The sequence below is a fragment of the Triturus cristatus genome, chromosome 3_1, assembly GCF_964204655.1.
Source record: "Triturus cristatus chromosome 3_1, aTriCri1.1, whole genome shotgun sequence".
Lineage (NCBI taxonomy): Eukaryota > Metazoa > Chordata > Amphibia > Caudata > Salamandridae > Triturus > Triturus cristatus.
This window is the reverse complement of record NC_140583.1, coordinates 443001518-443020688: the sequence shown is the minus strand read 5'-3', so window position 1 is coordinate 443020688 and position 19171 is coordinate 443001518. Positions and strand designations below refer to the sequence as shown.

General features: G+C 44.2%; 1 protein-coding gene across 1 annotated transcript in view; it reads left to right on the top strand.

Annotated features, from left to right (window-relative positions):
- Positions 1-19171, top strand: part of LOC146860381 (nicotinamide riboside kinase 2-like) — a 94392-nt gene that overhangs the window by 26925 nt on the left and 48296 nt on the right. The window contains exons 2-5 of the mRNA XM_085644240.1: positions 6385-6475; positions 7078-7123; positions 7214-7394; positions 12808-12879. Coding sequence (XP_085500366.1) covers positions 6385-6475; positions 7078-7123; positions 7214-7394; positions 12808-12879 — 390 coding nt within the window. The remainder of the gene's footprint in view (positions 1-6384; positions 6476-7077; positions 7124-7213; positions 7395-12807; positions 12880-19171) is intronic.

Sequence of the window (19171 nt, the reverse complement as noted above, 5' to 3'; positions counted from 1 at the left end):
GCAACTATTACCAGATTTACAATGGACAATTCGAACACATACTAATTGTAATACTACGCATGTGATCTATATGATTACATGCCCTTGTGAACTCCATTATATTGGAATGACCTGTCACAGAGTTAAACAACGACTCTGCGAACATAGGAGCAATGTTAAATGTAAAAAGAGTACCACCAAAATGAGTAGCCACTATCTGGAGAAAGGACACACAATCAATCATCTCCAGTGGGTAATCTTGGAAACACTTACCGTAAAAAATCACAACGCAGAAAGAATTCTGTTTGAAAAAGAACAAAGATGGGTCCACCGGCTACGCACTCATGTACAGGGACTAAATGATAATATCCCTTGGTTAAGCATAAACAAATGACAACTATAATGCACAAATGGAGCACAGACTACATCATGGCAAAAGGTCACACCTGTCTATTGAAATGAACTTTACCACAATACTGATTCCAATCTTGACAATTTCCCATGGCTAAACATGAATAAACAACATCTTGAGTGTATTAATCAACAATGAATGTCACCGTGGATAAAGGATGCACATTTTTATCGGAATGAACCATACTACAAAACTGAATTTGATTCCGTACTATTCCTGTTTATTTAGTTACATGAGCATCTCCATTGATTAACGAGGAATTTGACCATATCTACATAGAGAAATGTAACGTTTCCACTTTGTACAGTTACTCGACCTTTTTTCAAAAAAAGAGGCTAGGCATGTACTGTGACATCGCAACCACAACTTTATTGAGACAGTAGTGGGATAAAATGAACGCGCAGACTCTAGTAATTACAAGATACACTGCCTGTTTCTCTTTTCTTGCAAAACGACACCTTATAGCAAAGGATCTACGTGATAAGAACACTCTGTGTCGAAAATGCCCTGATGAAACAGAATCTAGCACTAATTGACTCTGTCCGTCCCCCCCCCCCTTTTTTTTACGTTTATCCATGTGACGGCCATGACTCTTTAAATGCTGAACCGGTTCCAGTAGTATGCATACCGGGGAAAGAGAGGCAGCGGCAGAACCAGTCGACAACTCCCTAGTGCAAGGTACCGGCTGAGGCAGACACGAGAAAACCAACGAAGGAACGTAATGTATAGAATTTACTTAACACCCTGTCTATTCTTTCCTCCCCCCTTTCTCAAGAGCGGGGTTTAGCCTCCTGTCCCCGAAGGTTTCCTCGACTAGAGTAAACAAGGTATTCTTTCTCCCTTTACATGTTTTTGACCGACTGAAATTAACACGCCTGAAAGAATCTTCGCGCGCATATGGTCTCCTAAAACCAGCGTACTTATCAGCCATATGCTTTATTTTCTCAATAATCCTTTTGGTTAAAATGTAAATAACCTATCCTTGATATCAGCACTTTCCCTTAATGGTAACGGCAGCGTAACATAATATTTACAGAAACTTTTAACGCAATTCCATGTCTTTATACTAAGCGATTTTAGCTTTACAGAATACGGCGTCTTACAATTCCTTCTCCAGCTCCCTGTGCGCTGTGCGTTGTGTATGACATCACTGAATTTTGTATGACAGCCTGAAAACAACATTGAGCACCACGTTCTCAAGCCTAACGCGTATTGTCTTTGTATTACTTTCTTAATAGTTTATGTGTTTATGTTCTCGTTTGGTTGCCTTCTTCATGCATTTTCCTTCTGAATACAAAAAGAAGGCCATTTTGCCATTACTTAATGTCAATATGAGCCTGTATGTTGATTGGCATTATATTTTGAATTAAAGTATTGTCATTTTAAAGTTGCAAACAACGGCTGATGCTCTAAATTTTGAACATAGTTACAGCACGCGCTTTGACTGAACTTAGTCTTCATCCTTTTTCTTCCCACCACCTCCTAACAGGTTCAAATTGAACATATTTGTGTTGGTTGGACGATTCACTCCACCCTCCTCAAGGAGTTCTATGAAAATTAGGTTCCTCCACACTAACACTAGGTCCTGATGAAAGCCCACCTGACCCTTAGGGGCACAAGATAGGGCTGAAACATGTCGACCACTATTTTGGACATTCTCACATAGTGCACCAGACCCTAAAGCGTCTGATCTTGCACGTAAAGCTTTTTTAATTAACCCGAACCCAGTTTTATTAAAACTATTGACTGGTTTTACGAGTATTTTAATTCACACTCACTGGGATTTTTTTCACCACACACGGCTGTACACTTTCGATCTACGATCACTACTGAAAAAACCAGAGGCAAGAACCTCCGGGTGGAGAAAGCACGCAGTAACCCAATGATGATGCTGTCACGTTGTTAAGCACTAGCGGATAATCGAACATACCGCTGCAATACCACCTTGCGATAAACGTGATTGAGGGTTTCTTAACAGTTCATGAACTGTTGATGCTAACTTCGGTTCTTTCAGGACCAGTGATCCACTCTCAACTTGATATCTAGATATTTGTTAAAGAAGCTGAGTGGGTCGCAACTCCTTCTTTCTCCCTCTCCTTGATTCACACATATCAAAATTAAACTACACCCACCGCTGATGCCCGCAGCTGAAGGCTGACTGCCGTCTGCCATGAGAAAGTAAATAAATGCAGATGTGGTATTTTGAGGAAAAGTTTATTAGTTTATTGGTATTTATGCACATAAAACATGGGTCACAGGTGGCCAAAATATGAGTGGGGCAATGCCGCATTGCTCACATGCAGAAACAGTCCCTGGGTAGTTGCTCTGGGGCCCACACTCCTGTGATTCATTCTAATGTCCCTTTTGCCAGGTAATACCTTTCTTTATCGATCAAACTGATCCAATCCTGATGTTGCAATATATCAAAGTGAGATATAGGCACAGCAGCATCCCTGGCGTTCATGCCTTGTAGATGAAATAATGGTGCACGTACTTGGGACATTTTGGTCCCTGATTTTCTGTCCCCATTTGGTTCTCGGGAAGAATTCTTAAACTCATATCTCTCTTCCTCTAGACTGTCTTCTGGTGCTTCACTACAGGGCGTCCGGGCCACAGGAGTCGGATTTGTGTGCTGATGAATAAGGCAATAGTGGGTCCTGTTGGGGCCCCCCATACGGTCTTGTGAGGCTCCTGCAGAGCATATTGGCTTCCCAAGTCCTCACTATTTAGGGATAATCCCTGAGATAACAAAGTTAAGGGAACAATTGAGTGGACACCTGATGGTTAGTGCTCAGCTACTTCTGGGCTTCATGTTACAGCCAGATTCAGAACAGGAACATTTAGTAGGCCTGGAAAGGACTGCGTCTAGCGATGTGTGGAGGCTGCAATATATTTGTTTCTCTAATTCCGTTTAGTAAAGCACTCAAATTGCAGGGTCATGCAACCCCCTTAGAAAGCAATGCTGGGTGTGCATCGTTGTGGCCTGTGAGACATTAAAGCAGCCTTTTCAGGAAGAAAGGAAGGAAGGAGAATGGTCTGCTGCTGGCTTCTAGTCGGGGATCTGGAATTCACATTGCCCTTCTTTCTCCCACGGTGTGCCTCTCCTACTCAGCACAGACTCGTCTCCAAAATGGGCATGAAGATCCCAACTAGTGAAGTGTACTAGACTGGGCAAAGAGGAGAAGAGGATGGAAAACGGCAGGAAGGTATAGCAGACTGCGGCTGGCACCCACGCCGCTCTGGTCCAACGCTGGCCTCCTCACTGTATTTACTGGGTTTTTAATTTTAGGTGGTCTTGTTGTACTATTTTGACATTGCTCCTTCCAGATGGATGGGGTGGGTATTGTGAATAAACTTCTGATGTCACTAATGAAATACGTAAAAATAGTTCAAATAAAGATTCTTGCACACTTAAATAATTCATCACAGAAGGACACTAAAAAGGGTGTTAGTGATGGCTTGGGTCTGTGCTTTTTATTCTCTGCCACAATGCAGTTGTCCCGTAATGTAAGAATGTTTAAGACAATGAGACCCATACTCGCTCCACATCTGTCATCGTGTGTTAACGCCAGGTTTAGAGCTCCTTCCCACTCAAAACGGCCATCGGGTGCCAGGGTAAAGGAAGCGCATCCCTCCTATATATTTGGCATGGGAAACTGGCTGACAAATGTGTTAGTGTCTCTAAGTGTTAGTGAGTGCTCACCTACCGTTGGAGGTCTTCCCACAGCCTCCCTCTTTGAGTAGATATACTCACATGTAAAATTACATTATACTTGCATTCATTTTTGCGCAAATAAATCAATTTACAAGAGCAAATTCACATGGGGTGAATACTGATGCAGCGGAGTTTATCAACTCTATACATACATACACACAACACTCATTTGGGCCCATATACATTCACACACTCAATGAGCTAGCAAATATCTGCTTGTCATCAATTTTTATTTACCCTAGGAAACCTTTTACACCAGTAATCTTACCATTCCTGTATCCTGAGTAAATGTACGTTCGAAAGATCTAGTAGTAGATTAGAATAGGGAGGAAATGATAATAGTATAACAATACATTCAATTTTTATTCAAAGAACCGCAGACTCAGTAGGAGTTTTAAAGGTTTATCTGAATTAATAATTTTTTGTGAGTCAAATCAAATACACGTAAACACATCAAGATTCTCCATCAGGAAAAGTAATTCAATTAGTTTATAATTCAATTCACATTAATTAATCTTATATGATGACAGTGCCTGAGGAGAGAAAGAACAGAGAGCAAATACGAAGCACAACCCACAGAACTATATTTACCTAGAATGGTGTGAGGACCTAGACATCAGAGTATCAAGGATTCAGGACAGGGAAGGTGACCTCTTCTAGTGTAACGCCAGCGTTACACCCCTCTCTGGTGCTACTCTCTCCGTCTCAGGCTCGTCCGGACCCCTTCCTAGATGTGCCTCCTCGGTTGTTCCGCGAATTTTCCCTAGTGTTGGATTCTTCAGTCAGATTGCAGTAAAATCGGGCAGCATCTCAGCATAGCATCGGCATCTCGTGGGTCAAGTGTGTCTAACTATCTAGAACTTACCTCTGTTATACCAATTCAAATCTATGATCCACCCCCAAATGTTTCAATTCCATGTACACCCGCAATTTGATTGGGCCAAGCAGTGGGGTGAGGAAATCACACCATACTAAGTGCAATAACTTTCTTTAGTTCTATTGTCTTGGTCCCCGCCCCTTAATTTTAATACCCACAAGCTTTATTCCCACAAGCATTTCATATGTAGATCGATAAATCTGTACTACAATGTTTCATCTTCTTCCTCTCGTAGGGTCAGAAGTTGTTCTTCCCATGTCCTTGCTAGGCTTAGGGTTTGGCAGCCAGTCAATGATCTCATTGGTCTCAGGACAAGCAGATGTTGCGCATGCGTAGTTGCCACAAGGAAACAGAGACGTGGTCACCCTCCAAGAACCAAATATGAGCTATTAATAAAGTCAGAGAAGAACATGTTAGAATACAAAATTAAATGAATTCACTGTATACCGCTTACTTCTACTCTAACCCCTTTTACTTAATAAATCTTTTTTATTAATGGTTTAGTAAAACTTGCATAGGTTAGTTTCAGCACAGCATGTGCATTAGTGCGAGGGTTTCGAGCAGCCACATTAAAAGCTATTGCGCAGCCGCAAAGATTTCCCCCAAGCAACAAAAGACGCCATACCACATAGATGTAGTAGACGCTTGCGCAGAAGTGTTCCCGCGTTTTTGGCGGCCATTTTTAGGACACTCGGGTTATTCATTAGTAAAGCACATAGAAAAGCTTCCCCTAGGTACAATATGTAAAATGTGGTGCAAAATTAGTACTTACAGACAGGTTGGTTATAATGTTACAGGTTATTCGAGAAGATTGCATACGAGCAAGTTTCTTTTTATACGAAACCTTGCTCCATCAATACTAAAAGGAAAATTGCACTCATAAATGCAGTAATGTGCACACCTAAGTTAAGAGTGGGCGTGAGAATATCTGTTAATCAGGCCCTCAGTGCTGTATTGCCTTTTTCCCCTTGGGTAGGTGAAGTAATAACTAATCTGCATGCCAGCAAAGAAGTGAGGCATTCAAAGGGCACTCAGTAATTGGCTCACTAACATAAACATTCAGGAGCGTAAAGTTTTTCAGTAAAATTCGTTCCCAAAACCAGTGGCAGGCTAGAGCCATGGTATGGATGGATGAGGATGGCTCAACCAATCGGATTGTCTAGAATGCTGCCCATTTGTCAGTCTGTGTTGGATGAGATTGGGGAATGGATGCTAATACATGTATTGCCCCTAAAATCTTAATTTTGAAGTGGGCAATTAAGAGCAGTTAATGCCCTCAGTAGAGCATTAAACCAGTGATAAAATACTACCACTAAGACGACGTCAATAATGCCCCAGTGTGGGCAAAATAGGTACAAATTTTAGACTCCTGAAAAACAATTGATATATCCTTCCCCTTAGGGTTACCAACGGCGGGAAGACCACTCTTACAAATAAACTTATCAGCAACTTACCCAACTGTTGCGTAGTGCACCAGGATGACTTCTTTAAGGTGAGTTATTGTGACAAAATTGTGCATGCTTAAATTGTACAAGGTATATAATGTTTTGCAAGTCAGTTAAGCATTTCCACTTTTGTGATTAGGTAACTAGATAGATAAATTATTAAATATCAACAATATTTAGACTCTAAGGGCGTTAAAATGGATTACTTTTTAGCTCCACTGTTCATTTTCCCCAGAGTCAAAAGATGTTTTTGTGACTTGTGAGTAGAAAAAGCCATATCTATCCACATGATTAAGTGTTTTGGGTGTCGATTGATAAGGTACTGCCCAGAAGTCCAGAGATGCGTGGTTGAGTCGCTTTCTTTAGATTTGCTGTCAAATTCAAACGCTCTTCTACAGCGCTGCCTCTTGCCCAGCATAATTTCTGCTGCTAAACTGGTTCTCCCCTGTCTAGGATATGACCCAGCACACTTCACATTTTCATACATTTAGTTTGTTGCTCTCTGTATAACATGAAACTTACTTATGAAACATCTAAATGGCTGCAGTGTCAAAGCTTTCAAAACTCAAATCATCATTTCTATCTGTCACGAAACATAATTCTGTAAAAATCCTGGAAATTGATGATCATTTTTTTAATATTGTTTCAGCCCCAGGACCAGATAGCATTTGACGATGGGTTCAAGCAGTATGATGGTAAGATGGGCTTCTACTTTGAATCTGGTTTACCAATACAGACCTGAGCCTGGAGTTGCCTTAATCCTTGGTGTGTCTATTTGCTTCCAGTTATTTCTGCACTAGATATGGAGGCGATGGTAAGCACTATTGAAGCCTGGATAAAAGACCCAAGCAAGTTTGAGCGCTCGCATGGCATCAACAACACAGCGGATGCTGACCTCCTGCAAGACTCTAGGAAGGAGGTGGTCCACATTCTTATAGTCGAGGGCTTCCTCCTGTACACCTACAGGTAAAACACAAAGTGCACTATGTGTGTCTCTGACAATGGATTGAAGAGCAATCTTTGGGTGCACATACAACATGTGAGGCAGAACTTAGATGTTATCCCTCACATAATGTATGTATCTGTGTTTCAGGCTAGAAAGTTACTTCCGCCATAAGCGTTAGACATGGCTATCCAAGAGGTCACATGAATCCTCTAAAACATGACTGTTTAAACCTGTTAAGCGAGCTGGCCAAGATCACATGGAGAGTCAGCCAAGAGCAGACAACTCCTGGGTTGCTGGCCTGCAGTCCACTTGATAAGTACACGGTATTCATTTCACTTCAAAACATTTTTAAATTCACAGCTAACAGCTGACATAGGTTTTAGAATGCCACATTCCTTAAGCTGGGATATCTGACAAGACAGTGAAGTTTATACTGTATGCAGTAGCTGTCCTTAAAGTGTCTGTGTATATGTATATAGGAGAATCAAACCATAAACAAGTTCAGATTTTTAACTTAGGTTTTATTATACAAATTGTGCAGAGAACAAATTAAACAAATCATATCAAAACAGCTCAGTTCTAGTGAAAATTGTAAGTCTTCCTGAATATTGGTAGAAAAGGACCATTAAATCGGTATTCTATATAGTTGTCCCAAAAGGTCAGTAATCATTGATTTACGGGTCCATATGAACGTCTGTTAGCTGTGGTGGAAAGTTCCATTCAATCATAAAATGAGAAGATACAAGCTGGCAGCCAACGTCTGTTTCGTTATCCTTCTGAATTTTGTCGACGCTTTAAATACCTTTGATTCGAAAAGTAGGCAATGTTCTTGTTGTACTGCGCAATATTTTATTGTTAATGGGAAGTTATGTTTTGTGTATTTGTAAAGTGCACTATCCTCCACCGTGGGTTTCCCTGTGCTGAGCAGGTGTTTGTGCTTACCCCTGCCTATGGTAGGTCAGTTATGTGAACAGCCAGGTCTTCAGCGTCTTGTGGAATTCAAGAAGAGAGGAGGCTGTGGTGTTGAGTGGGATGTCTTTCCACGCCTTAGGAGCGATGTAAGAGAACTCCCGTCCTCCTGACCTGGTTCTGTGAATGCATGGGATGTGTGCGAGTAGTAATCCTGCAGATCAGATGTGTCTGGGTGGTTGGTGGAAGGAGATGAGGCTGTTCAAATGTGTGTGTGAGGCGTTTGATATGAGTGCGTTAGTGCATCAGGAACCAGTGTAGTTCCCTGAGTGAGGTGTGGTGTGATGTGAGTTCTGTGTGGTAGGTTGAGGATTAGTCTGGCTGCCGAGTTATTGATGGGCTGTAGTCTTCTAGTGAGTTGCTTGGTGATCCTGGCATAGAGGGTGTTCCCATTGTCCATTTGCTGGTGACTAGGGCGTGAGCGACAGTTTTTCTGGTGTTGCTTGGGAGCTAATCGCAGATCTTCCTCAGCATCTTCAAGGTGTGAAAGCAAAATGCAGCAAAGGCCTATGTGGTCATTAAGGTGCCAGGCTGACAACTTAACTTGTGTTCTATCCGTTAAGAAGGAGCAGATTCAGCGGAGAGCGGATCCTTGGATGCCAATCTCGTGCATGCGTATGACGCCGGTGGTGTGTGACACCATGTCAAATGCTTCAGAGAGGTCCATGAGAACGAGGGCTGCCATTGCTTCCTCTGTCAAGGATCATGCAGATGTTGTCTGCGCAGTGATGAGTGCTCTTTCTGGACTGTGGTTGGGCCTTGACCCGGCTGTGTGGCGTAGAGGAGCGGTGCTACTGTGAAAATAAAAAAGGGATGAGCCTTGGGGACTGCAAAAATGGGGTCTGGGCCATCTGTGTGGTGTTGGGTGCAGGACCTGGCCATGCTGTTCACAGTCAAAGGCTGTGCATGGCAAGTGGTTGGGAACCTGCAGAAGTTGGGCGCAGGGCCTAGTATGTGGTCATGCCAGCAGCAAACCCCAGGCCGAGCCCAGCACCGGTTAGGCCTAGATAAGTATGGTAATAAAACTGGAATTCACCAATTCAAGTTTATCTAGAACAGGTTTCTACCAGTATGTTTTTCTCCACAAGCATTTATAACCATAGAAATGAAAAATCAGCCTGGCAATAACTGTGCCCAAGCGGTGAAATAGGATTAATGATGTAGTGAGACATGCATGCCGTTGTAACCGAGGTGGGACCTTCATTTGAGACTACCCCAAGGCGCATGTGTCAGCCATGCAGGAGGGATAACTGGTGATTTATACAGTGGATGAGTTGGGTCGCATTGACTCCAACTGCACACCACAGGCAGGATCAAATATGGAAGATGGGCACAGGTCAACAGCCCAGCATGGAGTTTTATTTTCCCAAGACAATGCTGAATGTACGTTAGGGGTGCAGGTTAGTTACTCTCACAGTTTCTTTCTTGATTGCCAAACTTCAAACATAACTCCAGTGATACTTATGCAGCACTTATTCAGCACTACTACTGACGCAGGCAACCTATTAACACCCGTGGTTTATGATGATGCATCTAGAAATGGGAGTGCTTGCTCACAGACATGCTTTCCAAAAATACAACCTGGAGTAAGAGATCAGTCAACAGGTTCACTCGCTGGAGGAGCTGAACAGCGATCAGTCTCACGCGATCATTCACAGCCGTGACACATTGTAAAGGGAGACAGGTTAAGAATCGTCTTCAGGATGTTAAGGTCTCTCGGGCTCCCATGGTCGGGTGCAAGTCCTTTCGGGTGGTTGCTCCCTAGTAACTCAGTGTTAGCCCGGATTTTGGCATGGTGGCTTTTGATAGATGACCTAAGTGTGGTGGTCTTGAGGAAGATTTAGCGCGCCAGGAATACTTTCTATTTTTCGATGGGCAGCCAGGGGAGCATCTACAGGGGTATGCTGTGGTTCTCACTCACAGACTGGCGATTGATTCAAATAGCATGATTGTTTATAATTTGTTGACATTTTTCGGTGGGGTGGTGGAGAAGGACTGAGAATGCATTACAGGAACAGAGGTAGCATGGCGAAGCGACATGACAATTATTTGAGCTCAGTGATCATAGTGGGCGGGATCTGAGGGGCACGAGGTGCCCATACGTTTGTAATTGAAGAGCCGGCCTCATTTGACATGCCTGTTCTTCAGTGAGAATTTGACCAGTTTGTCAAGGTATGCTGAATCGCTGAGAGATCAATACATGACTTTGCAATGATTCCTTTATCTGCTGAATAGGTGATGAAAGAGATGACTGCATCTGGAGTAGCCTGGGAGGGTTGATGTACGCCTCATGCCTCCACTTGCAGGACCTACACCATTTGCTCTTGCCATGATTCCTAGCAGAGTTTTTCGTAGCAGCGCACAGCAGCGGTATGCATATACTAATTTATCAGGCACAAGGCTCTCCAATCTAGCAGTGGTAGTAAGGGGTGAAGTGTGTTTCACGTCCACGCCCCCACCCTAAATTTGATGAAGTGGCAGAGCCTGGAAAGGGGGGCCTTTCAGAAGATCCCACTCTGAAGGGCACCCTTGAAGGGACTCGCTGTGCTGATTAGCTGCCATTTTCTGTGAATGAGGCTCGTCTGATCTCCAAGTGATCCAAGTGCAGAGGTGGATGCTGGTGCAGAGTTCTCATCTTATGCACTCATGTTTTCATGACAAAGCAGAAGTCTCAGCAGTCTTTCGAGCCATTTAATGCGTGCTGCCACAGAGTACCAGTCTGGAACGGAGAGTTGAGGAACTCAGAATACGGAGCATCCCACGGCCATGTATGAACAGCCTTTGGCAACCAGGGTCTGTGCTCTGTACTAGACCTTGCTTACCTGGGCGTGAAAGCTTCTGTCAAGTGATGGTCTGCGGTACTGGCCTGTTTCTTTTAGCATGATACAGCTTCTTCAACTCAGCACTAGTAGACAAGGGCAGAATTACATCAGATGGAACTTTCACGGGGTGAAATGCAGGTTATGTGTGAGTCACAGCCTCAGAACTGTCCACTGCACCTGCTTCACTGTTTGAAGCCTGTTGTAAACAGAATTACAGAGAGAGGCAACTTTATTTTTAAAATGTTATTCTGAAAAAGCAGGCATAGCCTACTAAAAGTGAAATACTGGAGAAGTTGACCCCTTTACCTGTCTCACTCCTAAAGCCTAAAATGACCTGCCGCTTCACATAAGAGCCTCCGCATCGCCTCCTGAATTCGGCAAGAAGCGGAAGAGCTGGCTTTTCGAGTAAATTCACTAGGCCCTAGGTTTGGCTGGACTCACACCTGCTCAGTGCCAGGATACCCTCCCGGGGATAGTGCGCTCTACCAATCTGTATTACACAACATCCCTATGCACTTAAACAGGAACAGAATGGGAACAATTGGCGATGCACAAGTAAGAAGTGGGGGACCTGGGCATGGTGAAGGCGTTATAGCCCAATAAAACATTTAAAATAAACACTTTATATTTTGGTAGATTTTTTCTGGCTCTGTCTGTGGCAATAGACACCTTCCAACCAGATTGAAAGGAGGGACAGCAAGCAAACAGAGCAACATATAATTACTAAAGTGTTAGTAAATATGAATGTTGGCAAAAGGACATGCGAGTATGTATGACATAACTTGTATTGATAGTCATAATACAGTGGCAGACGGTCATCTTAGCATGGAGGGGGGCTGGGGCCCACAAACGTACACATACATACTCACACCCATGGATTCACACACGTGCACACACACACACATTCACGACTCGCACTCATACACATACATACGTTTATATATACACGCATGCATGCACCAATCCTCAAGAACATCAAATGTACCTTTCCTGTAGCTCTGGGAAAGTGAAGCCTTAGAGGTCCCAGGAAAGTTGGAACTGCTGCCTTCCCTCCTGGGTTGAACTTAAGTCAGCCCAGGAGGGAAGGCAGCAGTCCATCACTCAACACAGAGTGAGATAGGGTCAGTGAGACTGCTGACCCCCCCACCTCCCTCGGTGATGAGTTCTCACTGATTGGCACTCACTGGACCCTAGGCGTTTTAGGCTTAAAACTGAAGCACCCAGGTCCAAGGCAATCAGCGACGCTCCCCCTCGTCACAAGAGGAGGACCTTGAGGTTCTTTTGCCAGGAAGAGGAGTCCCGCCCCCAGGACTGTGAAATCCACAGCCTGGCAAAGTTCAGCTCAAGCAGACAGGCGCCTGTGCATTTAGAGCATTTCTAGCTGCTGGCTGCCTGACTTGAACAAGAAGAGTGTCAGGCTGACCGTTCCTTGGCATGACAGGCACTCCCCTTGTTGGAGCAGACGTATTGGGGGGGGTGGACCCCCATCCATATGGACGGGCCGCAGCAGCATAATAAGAAAGTATTTGCACGTTGAAACTGTGTTAATAGTGTACTTTGTTTCCTTGCCATGTTTAATTTAATTATGTAACTGGGCGAGTGTTAGATTATCACTAAAATATATAAATCTATTACTTTTCAGACCACTGATTGATTTGTTCCACCAACGCTACTTTCTTTCCATTCCATACGACGTTTGTAAATTGAGGAGAAGGTAAGTTTTGGATTGAGGTTTTAAATGTTTTGTTAATTTTTTGCAGGAAGAGGGGTAGAGAAATGTTACTGCTTTTTTTGGCTAATTTTACATATCACAATACATCACAATATGTGACCATGTGACCATTTATCTCTTGAGATTTCACCACAAAAGAAACAGGAGGGGCTGTTACACTCTGGCGAATACTTGCCAGTCCACCTATTTGGAGATTTTTGTCAGGTGAGTGGCAGTACCTTCACAGCACTGAAGGTTTGCTGAGCGAGTGCCATGTTAAAGCCCCCACTTATCAAACTTTATTATTTAGAAAAAAATAATACCAATGCTACTGGCCCTGATGTGCAGATTTCTTTTTCTCCATTCTTCATTTTCCCTAGCAGGGTCAGCTTTCCAGACCCAGGCTAGGCAAATGAGCGACACACACACTCTGCCATCAAAAAGGCAAAATGACTGTTGATTTGACCTGGTGGCCATTTGGCGGACAGACCACCTGATCAGAGTTTTACTGTGCCGGAGGCAGTGGAAACTGCTTCCTCAACGTTAAGTATAGCAGGGCAGCTGCATGTTTGCTAGGGCGGAAGCACTGATGATTTATACAAAAGACAGTGGTAGCCGACACAATTAAAAAGTAGATTGGCATGAGCGGGCTGGTTTAATGCTCGCTCAGGCACAGGGAGTCTGCGCTGTTTCTACAACCTGGCTGTGCAATACAGCTGGATTGGAGAAACCTAACTGCGCATGTCTGTTTGGCCTGCCTAAGACGGCCGGCCAAACCAACATGCGCACTTGGCAGTACACATCACTCCACCCCATGTGCCATGGCCCGCCCCCCCCCCCCCCCCTTCACACATTGGTTCAGCCAGCAGCTGAAAAGTAAAACTATAGTAAAATATCATTTTATTTTTCAGCTGCTGGCTCTGAGCCAGTGAGGCAACGCTCTTCCGCCATTACCGAGGAGCCGCCGCTAATAAAAGTTACAATGAGTTCACATTCTGTCATACATTATTCCTGTGCATTGCTGCTAAAAAGTTGGACTTTTTTGTGTTCTTTGCAAATGTTTGTTAATATGTCAAATAAACATTGACAAAGCCATTAAATTGGACATTTGTAGGAAATGTGTTAAATGTAAAGGGAGTAAAATTGAACATTTTGCACTGTAAAAGACACACATGAACATTTTGAACATTTGAAGCAGGGAATACAAAAGAAACGTCCATTGAAACGCAGATCGTTTTGACTTTTGTAAAGTGAGAAGGTTTTGTTAACCCCTTCCATGCTGCACAAATTCCGCCGCTGTGCTGACGGTTTCTTGCGCGGGCGTGGTCATGACGGAACGGTTCCGTCATGAGCACAGCTCAACCGTGGCTCATGACGGAACCGTTCCGTCATGAGCACCGAAGGGGTTAAACTTCAGTAAGACACAGCGGGGCATATTTACAAGCCCCTATCGCCACCAAAGCATCCCTTTTTTTGAAGCTCTGATGACGTAACGGGATTTTCAATATTTACAAGGTGGTGCTAAGCCACTTAGTATGACTTAACGCCACCTTGTAAATATGCCCCTTTCCGCCGCAGTCCTCTGCAGCAAACGGGCATGCAATGGGTGTTGCTGTAGGCGTTCCACTACAACACCCATTGCTTTTTGATGCTGCCCCAGATTTACAAGGAGGTGTAAATATGTGGCAGCGCCAACAACTGAGGCCATGCAAGAGCAGGCATTAGAATGGTGCACCAGCAGAAATTATTTTATTTCTCCTCATTTTTGCTTTTTCTATGTGTGCTGCATTCCGGCTTTGCTCCTCACTCTGACATTTTCTAGTAAATATGCCCCTGAGAAGAAGCACCATTTGTACACAAGTTATGTTATGTTGTACACAAGTTATGTTATGTTATATGCATTTGTAGAGCACATGGCTGCCCAGCAACGGGGCGTCCCAGCGCTAAATCTATCAGAGAACAAGCAAGCTACTAGTAACTTGAGAAAGGGAGTGAGTGCTGTACACTCCAAATACCGTCACTCATATCTTTCATAACACAACTCAGATAATGTCCTCCAGGGCTTTAAGTGAGATGAAAAAACTAGGGGTGGGGGTCGGTGGGTGGCCGATGTAATTAAGGGCGTGGCTTAAAAACATGCAAGCTTAAAATCTGTGCTTAGCATAGTGTGCCGCCCGACTGGTATTTTGCTGCTTCTGTCATTGCATCCAGATATAATACATTACACCTACAACAAGCCAGGACTGTTAGCTATGTCAATGGTTGTTAGTTGCATAAAATAAAAAAGCAACAACTATGGCTTTGTTGTATATAATATTGAAAATGTTTCAGTTCTGACACGATGTGACTGTGAAAGAACCTTAACGAATCTCTTTGAAGTTACAGCAAAGGCAGTGAAGGGTGGTTCTGCTGCACCACCCTTAAGATTTCTTTTTTCACCGAGAGTGAGGGCAAAAATGGAAAGTCCAAAAGGGACTCATCTAGGCACCTGCTTTTTAGAACTGCCAGTGCTGAGCACCGGCAGGACCCGGCCCACTTAAAGCCCTGATGTCCTCCTTTCATTGCTGCCGAGTGCATAGTCTCTGTTGAGGCATTACCAGTGATATGATCAAACAATGGCCAGACTAGGAAGTCAGGGTTTAGACGTTAGATCCTGTGTTTAAAAGGTAGGTATCTTGGCCAGTAAGTGGCATATCTTCCCTCTTGTCTTATTCCTTATATTGCTTTCTCTCTTTTGTTTTGTTTTCCTTTTCTTTTCATCCCCTCCTTCTTACTTTCTTCCTCTTACTCCTTCTTTCTTTCCCATCCTCTTTCTTTTTTTCTTCCCCTCCTTGTTTCCGATCTGCCTTGCATTGCATCCCCGTCTCTATCTTCTTCCTTCATTTCTCACGTCTGCTCTTTCTGTTAATTTCTCGCCCACATACATTGCCTTCACTTTCTCTCCTCTTTCCAGAAGCAGTGTCACTCCATGTCAGTGTGAGGGCTCGGTATTTTTTAAACATCTCTTGATAGTTTATAAAATTAATCTCTGATAACAAACAAACGGTGGACGTGTATAGTAATCATAGTGTGTCGCACATGCTGAAATCCTAACGACACTGACTCAGCGTTTCATCGTTTGGAGTTTAAAAATGCCCACGGTTGATGTGGCTTAATGTAGCTAACAAACTTCTGCTTTCAGCATAATCAGTTTGTGCCATACAGAAGCACCTTATGTCCTAAAAGCGTTTTCTATGAATTGTGCCCTGTGGTCGAAGTGGGCGGGATCTGAGGGGCTCGTCAGGCCCATAGTTTTTTAATTTAAGTAATACACCGTCCTACTTTTTGTGAAAAGACAACGGTCCCGGGACGGCTATACCTGAAGTGTCTTCAGGCAGGGAGTCTTGTGCTGTCAAACCGTGGGAGGGGCTGGCAGCTAAACAAGTCTTCTTGCCAGGGTGCCAGCTCTCCTGAAAGAAATGTAAATGTACATAACTGGTCAATCTGCAAATGGAAAGAGTGCTTGAAAGCCAGTATTGACTTTAATTAACACAATCACTTGAAGCTTCTTGATGACACCGATGTATTCTTTTTGAGTGGTATTGTAAGGAGTTACCAGCTGAGCTGTCACGTGTGTGCTTGTAAAGGACAGTTATTAAAATAAGCCCTACATACAGTCTGGGTATTATATAAATATATATTTTGAAAGGACTTAAAGCTTATTGCGTTTTTGTGTCAGTCTATGTTCTACTGTGTATAATGCACGTTTAAAATAATGACTTACATATTCACAGTGCTTTCTGCTACAGACATGGCACTAAACATACAGAAGTCACTATTCTCTACTGCACCAACTAGTATTCAATTTTGTGGCTCTCTGGTTACAGACTCTGCAGTGCATTAACTAATAGAGATTTCATAATGTGCTGCATAGTATGTGGCCAATAAACACTGCAGTTCAGCTTTTACAACAGATGTATTTCTGAGCTAACGAAGAGTATCAGTAGTTCGGTGTGCAGGTGCGTGGGCTGTGCAGCCACCGTGTTAGGTTAGCAGCGTCATTCTCATGAGTTTACCAACGCAAATGCCGCGCGTTCCGTTTGGAGACGTCGGAGGCAGAAGGTAACTTCCCGTTTCCTGGCATGTCACGTCTGTGTGCTGCAGGCGCGCAACACCCATTGGGCTCACCGGGCTTCAGCCCCCCCCGTCATGTGCGTCAGCCCGGCTGAGATAGCCTCGCGGGCTGGCGTCCGTCTGATTGCAGCCGCACCCGAGTACTTAACAGGTCTTTAAAAGACCTTTTACTCGTTAATGAGGCTTTTGTTGTGTGTTCACCGCTTCTTACAGCCACTCTGCCTATGGCTGGAAGACTTAGCCCCCCGAAATCTTTTTCAGCCCCCCCGAAATCTTTTTCAGCCCCCCCCGAAATTTTGCTCTAGTTGCCCGCCTGGTGTGCTGTACCAGTGACGTGAGTGGGGAGAGAGAGCGCGCGCGGGCCGGGAGGGACTGAGAATAAATGTGTACAACTGTGCAACCACCTTGCATATTTCATTAGCAAAGACTTTGTGTTTACACAAATATCCGTCTGTTATATACAGAGAGGAGTTTATTTACTTTTCCTATAATTCGACCCTACTGTGAGGCAGGTAATGCATATGCATGGAGCAGAAGAAATGTAACCCCAGTATTCACCTCAAAATGGCTTGCATCCTTGTCTCTTTGGGGCTCGTACTCTCCCCAAAGTTTTCTTCCGCCCTCACTTCACATCCTTCCCTTCCACTCAGGGGCGGATGCTGCCCCGCCCCTGCAGAAAGTAAAGAAGGCCCCTTGAGTCTCCCATATCTCAAAAATATTAATTGTCATTGGGCTGAATGGGGCCTCCCCCAGGGTCCTGCGTTACACCCTTCCTTACGCTCCTTCCTTCCCCTCTTCCTGGATATCTTAAGAGCAGGTGCGCCTGCTTGCTTCACTCTTGCAGTCAGTAACTTCTGGGCAGTTATTCTAGGAGGTTGACTAGCCGCTGCAAGCATGAGCCAGGCTCGATCCTGAAGCCTGCCTTGGCTCCGCTCAAGGTCCTGTTGGAACCTCGAGCCAATAGCCAGTCGAGCTTTCAAGTGGCTTCTGCCTGCGACTCTCCTCTTCCCAGAATGCAGCGTTACAGCCAGAGCTGCAGACTTTAAAACTAGAAAAGCAGGTTTGCGTCTTGGTGTCGGCTAAGCATCCTGTGGTTCTGGGCAAATCACTTAGGGGCATATTATCAAGCATGGAGTTAAAATTATCGCCGCTTTAGTGGCAGAAAACTGCCACTAAAGCTGCGATAATGGGCTTGATAATATGCTGCAGAGAATTTCCATAGAAGCCCATATTGTCACCAAAACATGGGCTTCTATGGGAATTCTCAGCGGCATATTATCAAGCCCATTATCGCCGCTTTAGCGTCAGTTTTCTGCCGCTAAAGCGGCGATAATTTTAACTCTGTTTCTTGATAATATGCCCCTAAATCCCTACATGCCTGTAAAATGAATGTGACTGGAGGACAAGTAAAGCTCTGTAATACCTTTGGGTCTAGTTCTTGCTATATAAAAACTGCGCAAATAGGTAAAAATAAAGCTGTAGCATAAAAAATTTAAGACAAATAAATACCCATATAGTGGCTGATTTCTACAAAGTGAAACCAGAACTCGTGGATAAATCATGGCTTCAATGCTTAGATTGTGTGATGTTAGGCAAATATGTTATTTCACCAAAGCTCCTTTTGTAGGTCTTTCCCGTGCGCTGTTGCTGCAAGGGATACTGTAAACAGTGAAGGCCGTTTGATCCCTACTCCACTCCAATCTACCCCACACCACTCGAGTCTAACCTACTCCACTCTAACCTACCCCAAGCTACACAACTCCACTCCAATCTATACCACTCCAAACTACGCCACTCCATTCAAATCTACCACACTCCACTTCAGTCTACCCCACTCCACTCCAATGTACCCCACACCACTCGAGTCTAACTCACTCTACTCTAACCTACCCCAAGCTACACAACTCCACTCCAATCTATACCACTCCAAACTACGCCACTCCATTCAAATCTACCACACTCCACCCCACTCCACTCCAATTTACCCCAATCTCCCCCAATCCACTCCTCTCCACCCTTCCCCAGTCCAGGGCCGGCTTTAGAGCTAGTGGCCCCCTGTGCGTCTATGCTTGTTGGCGCCCCCCAGTGACCTCCGTCTCCATGAATTCCCTCACTAACACCCTTTAACAGTTCCCCTCAAGTCCCCATAACCACTCTCTGTCACATGCTTTTCTTTTGTTTT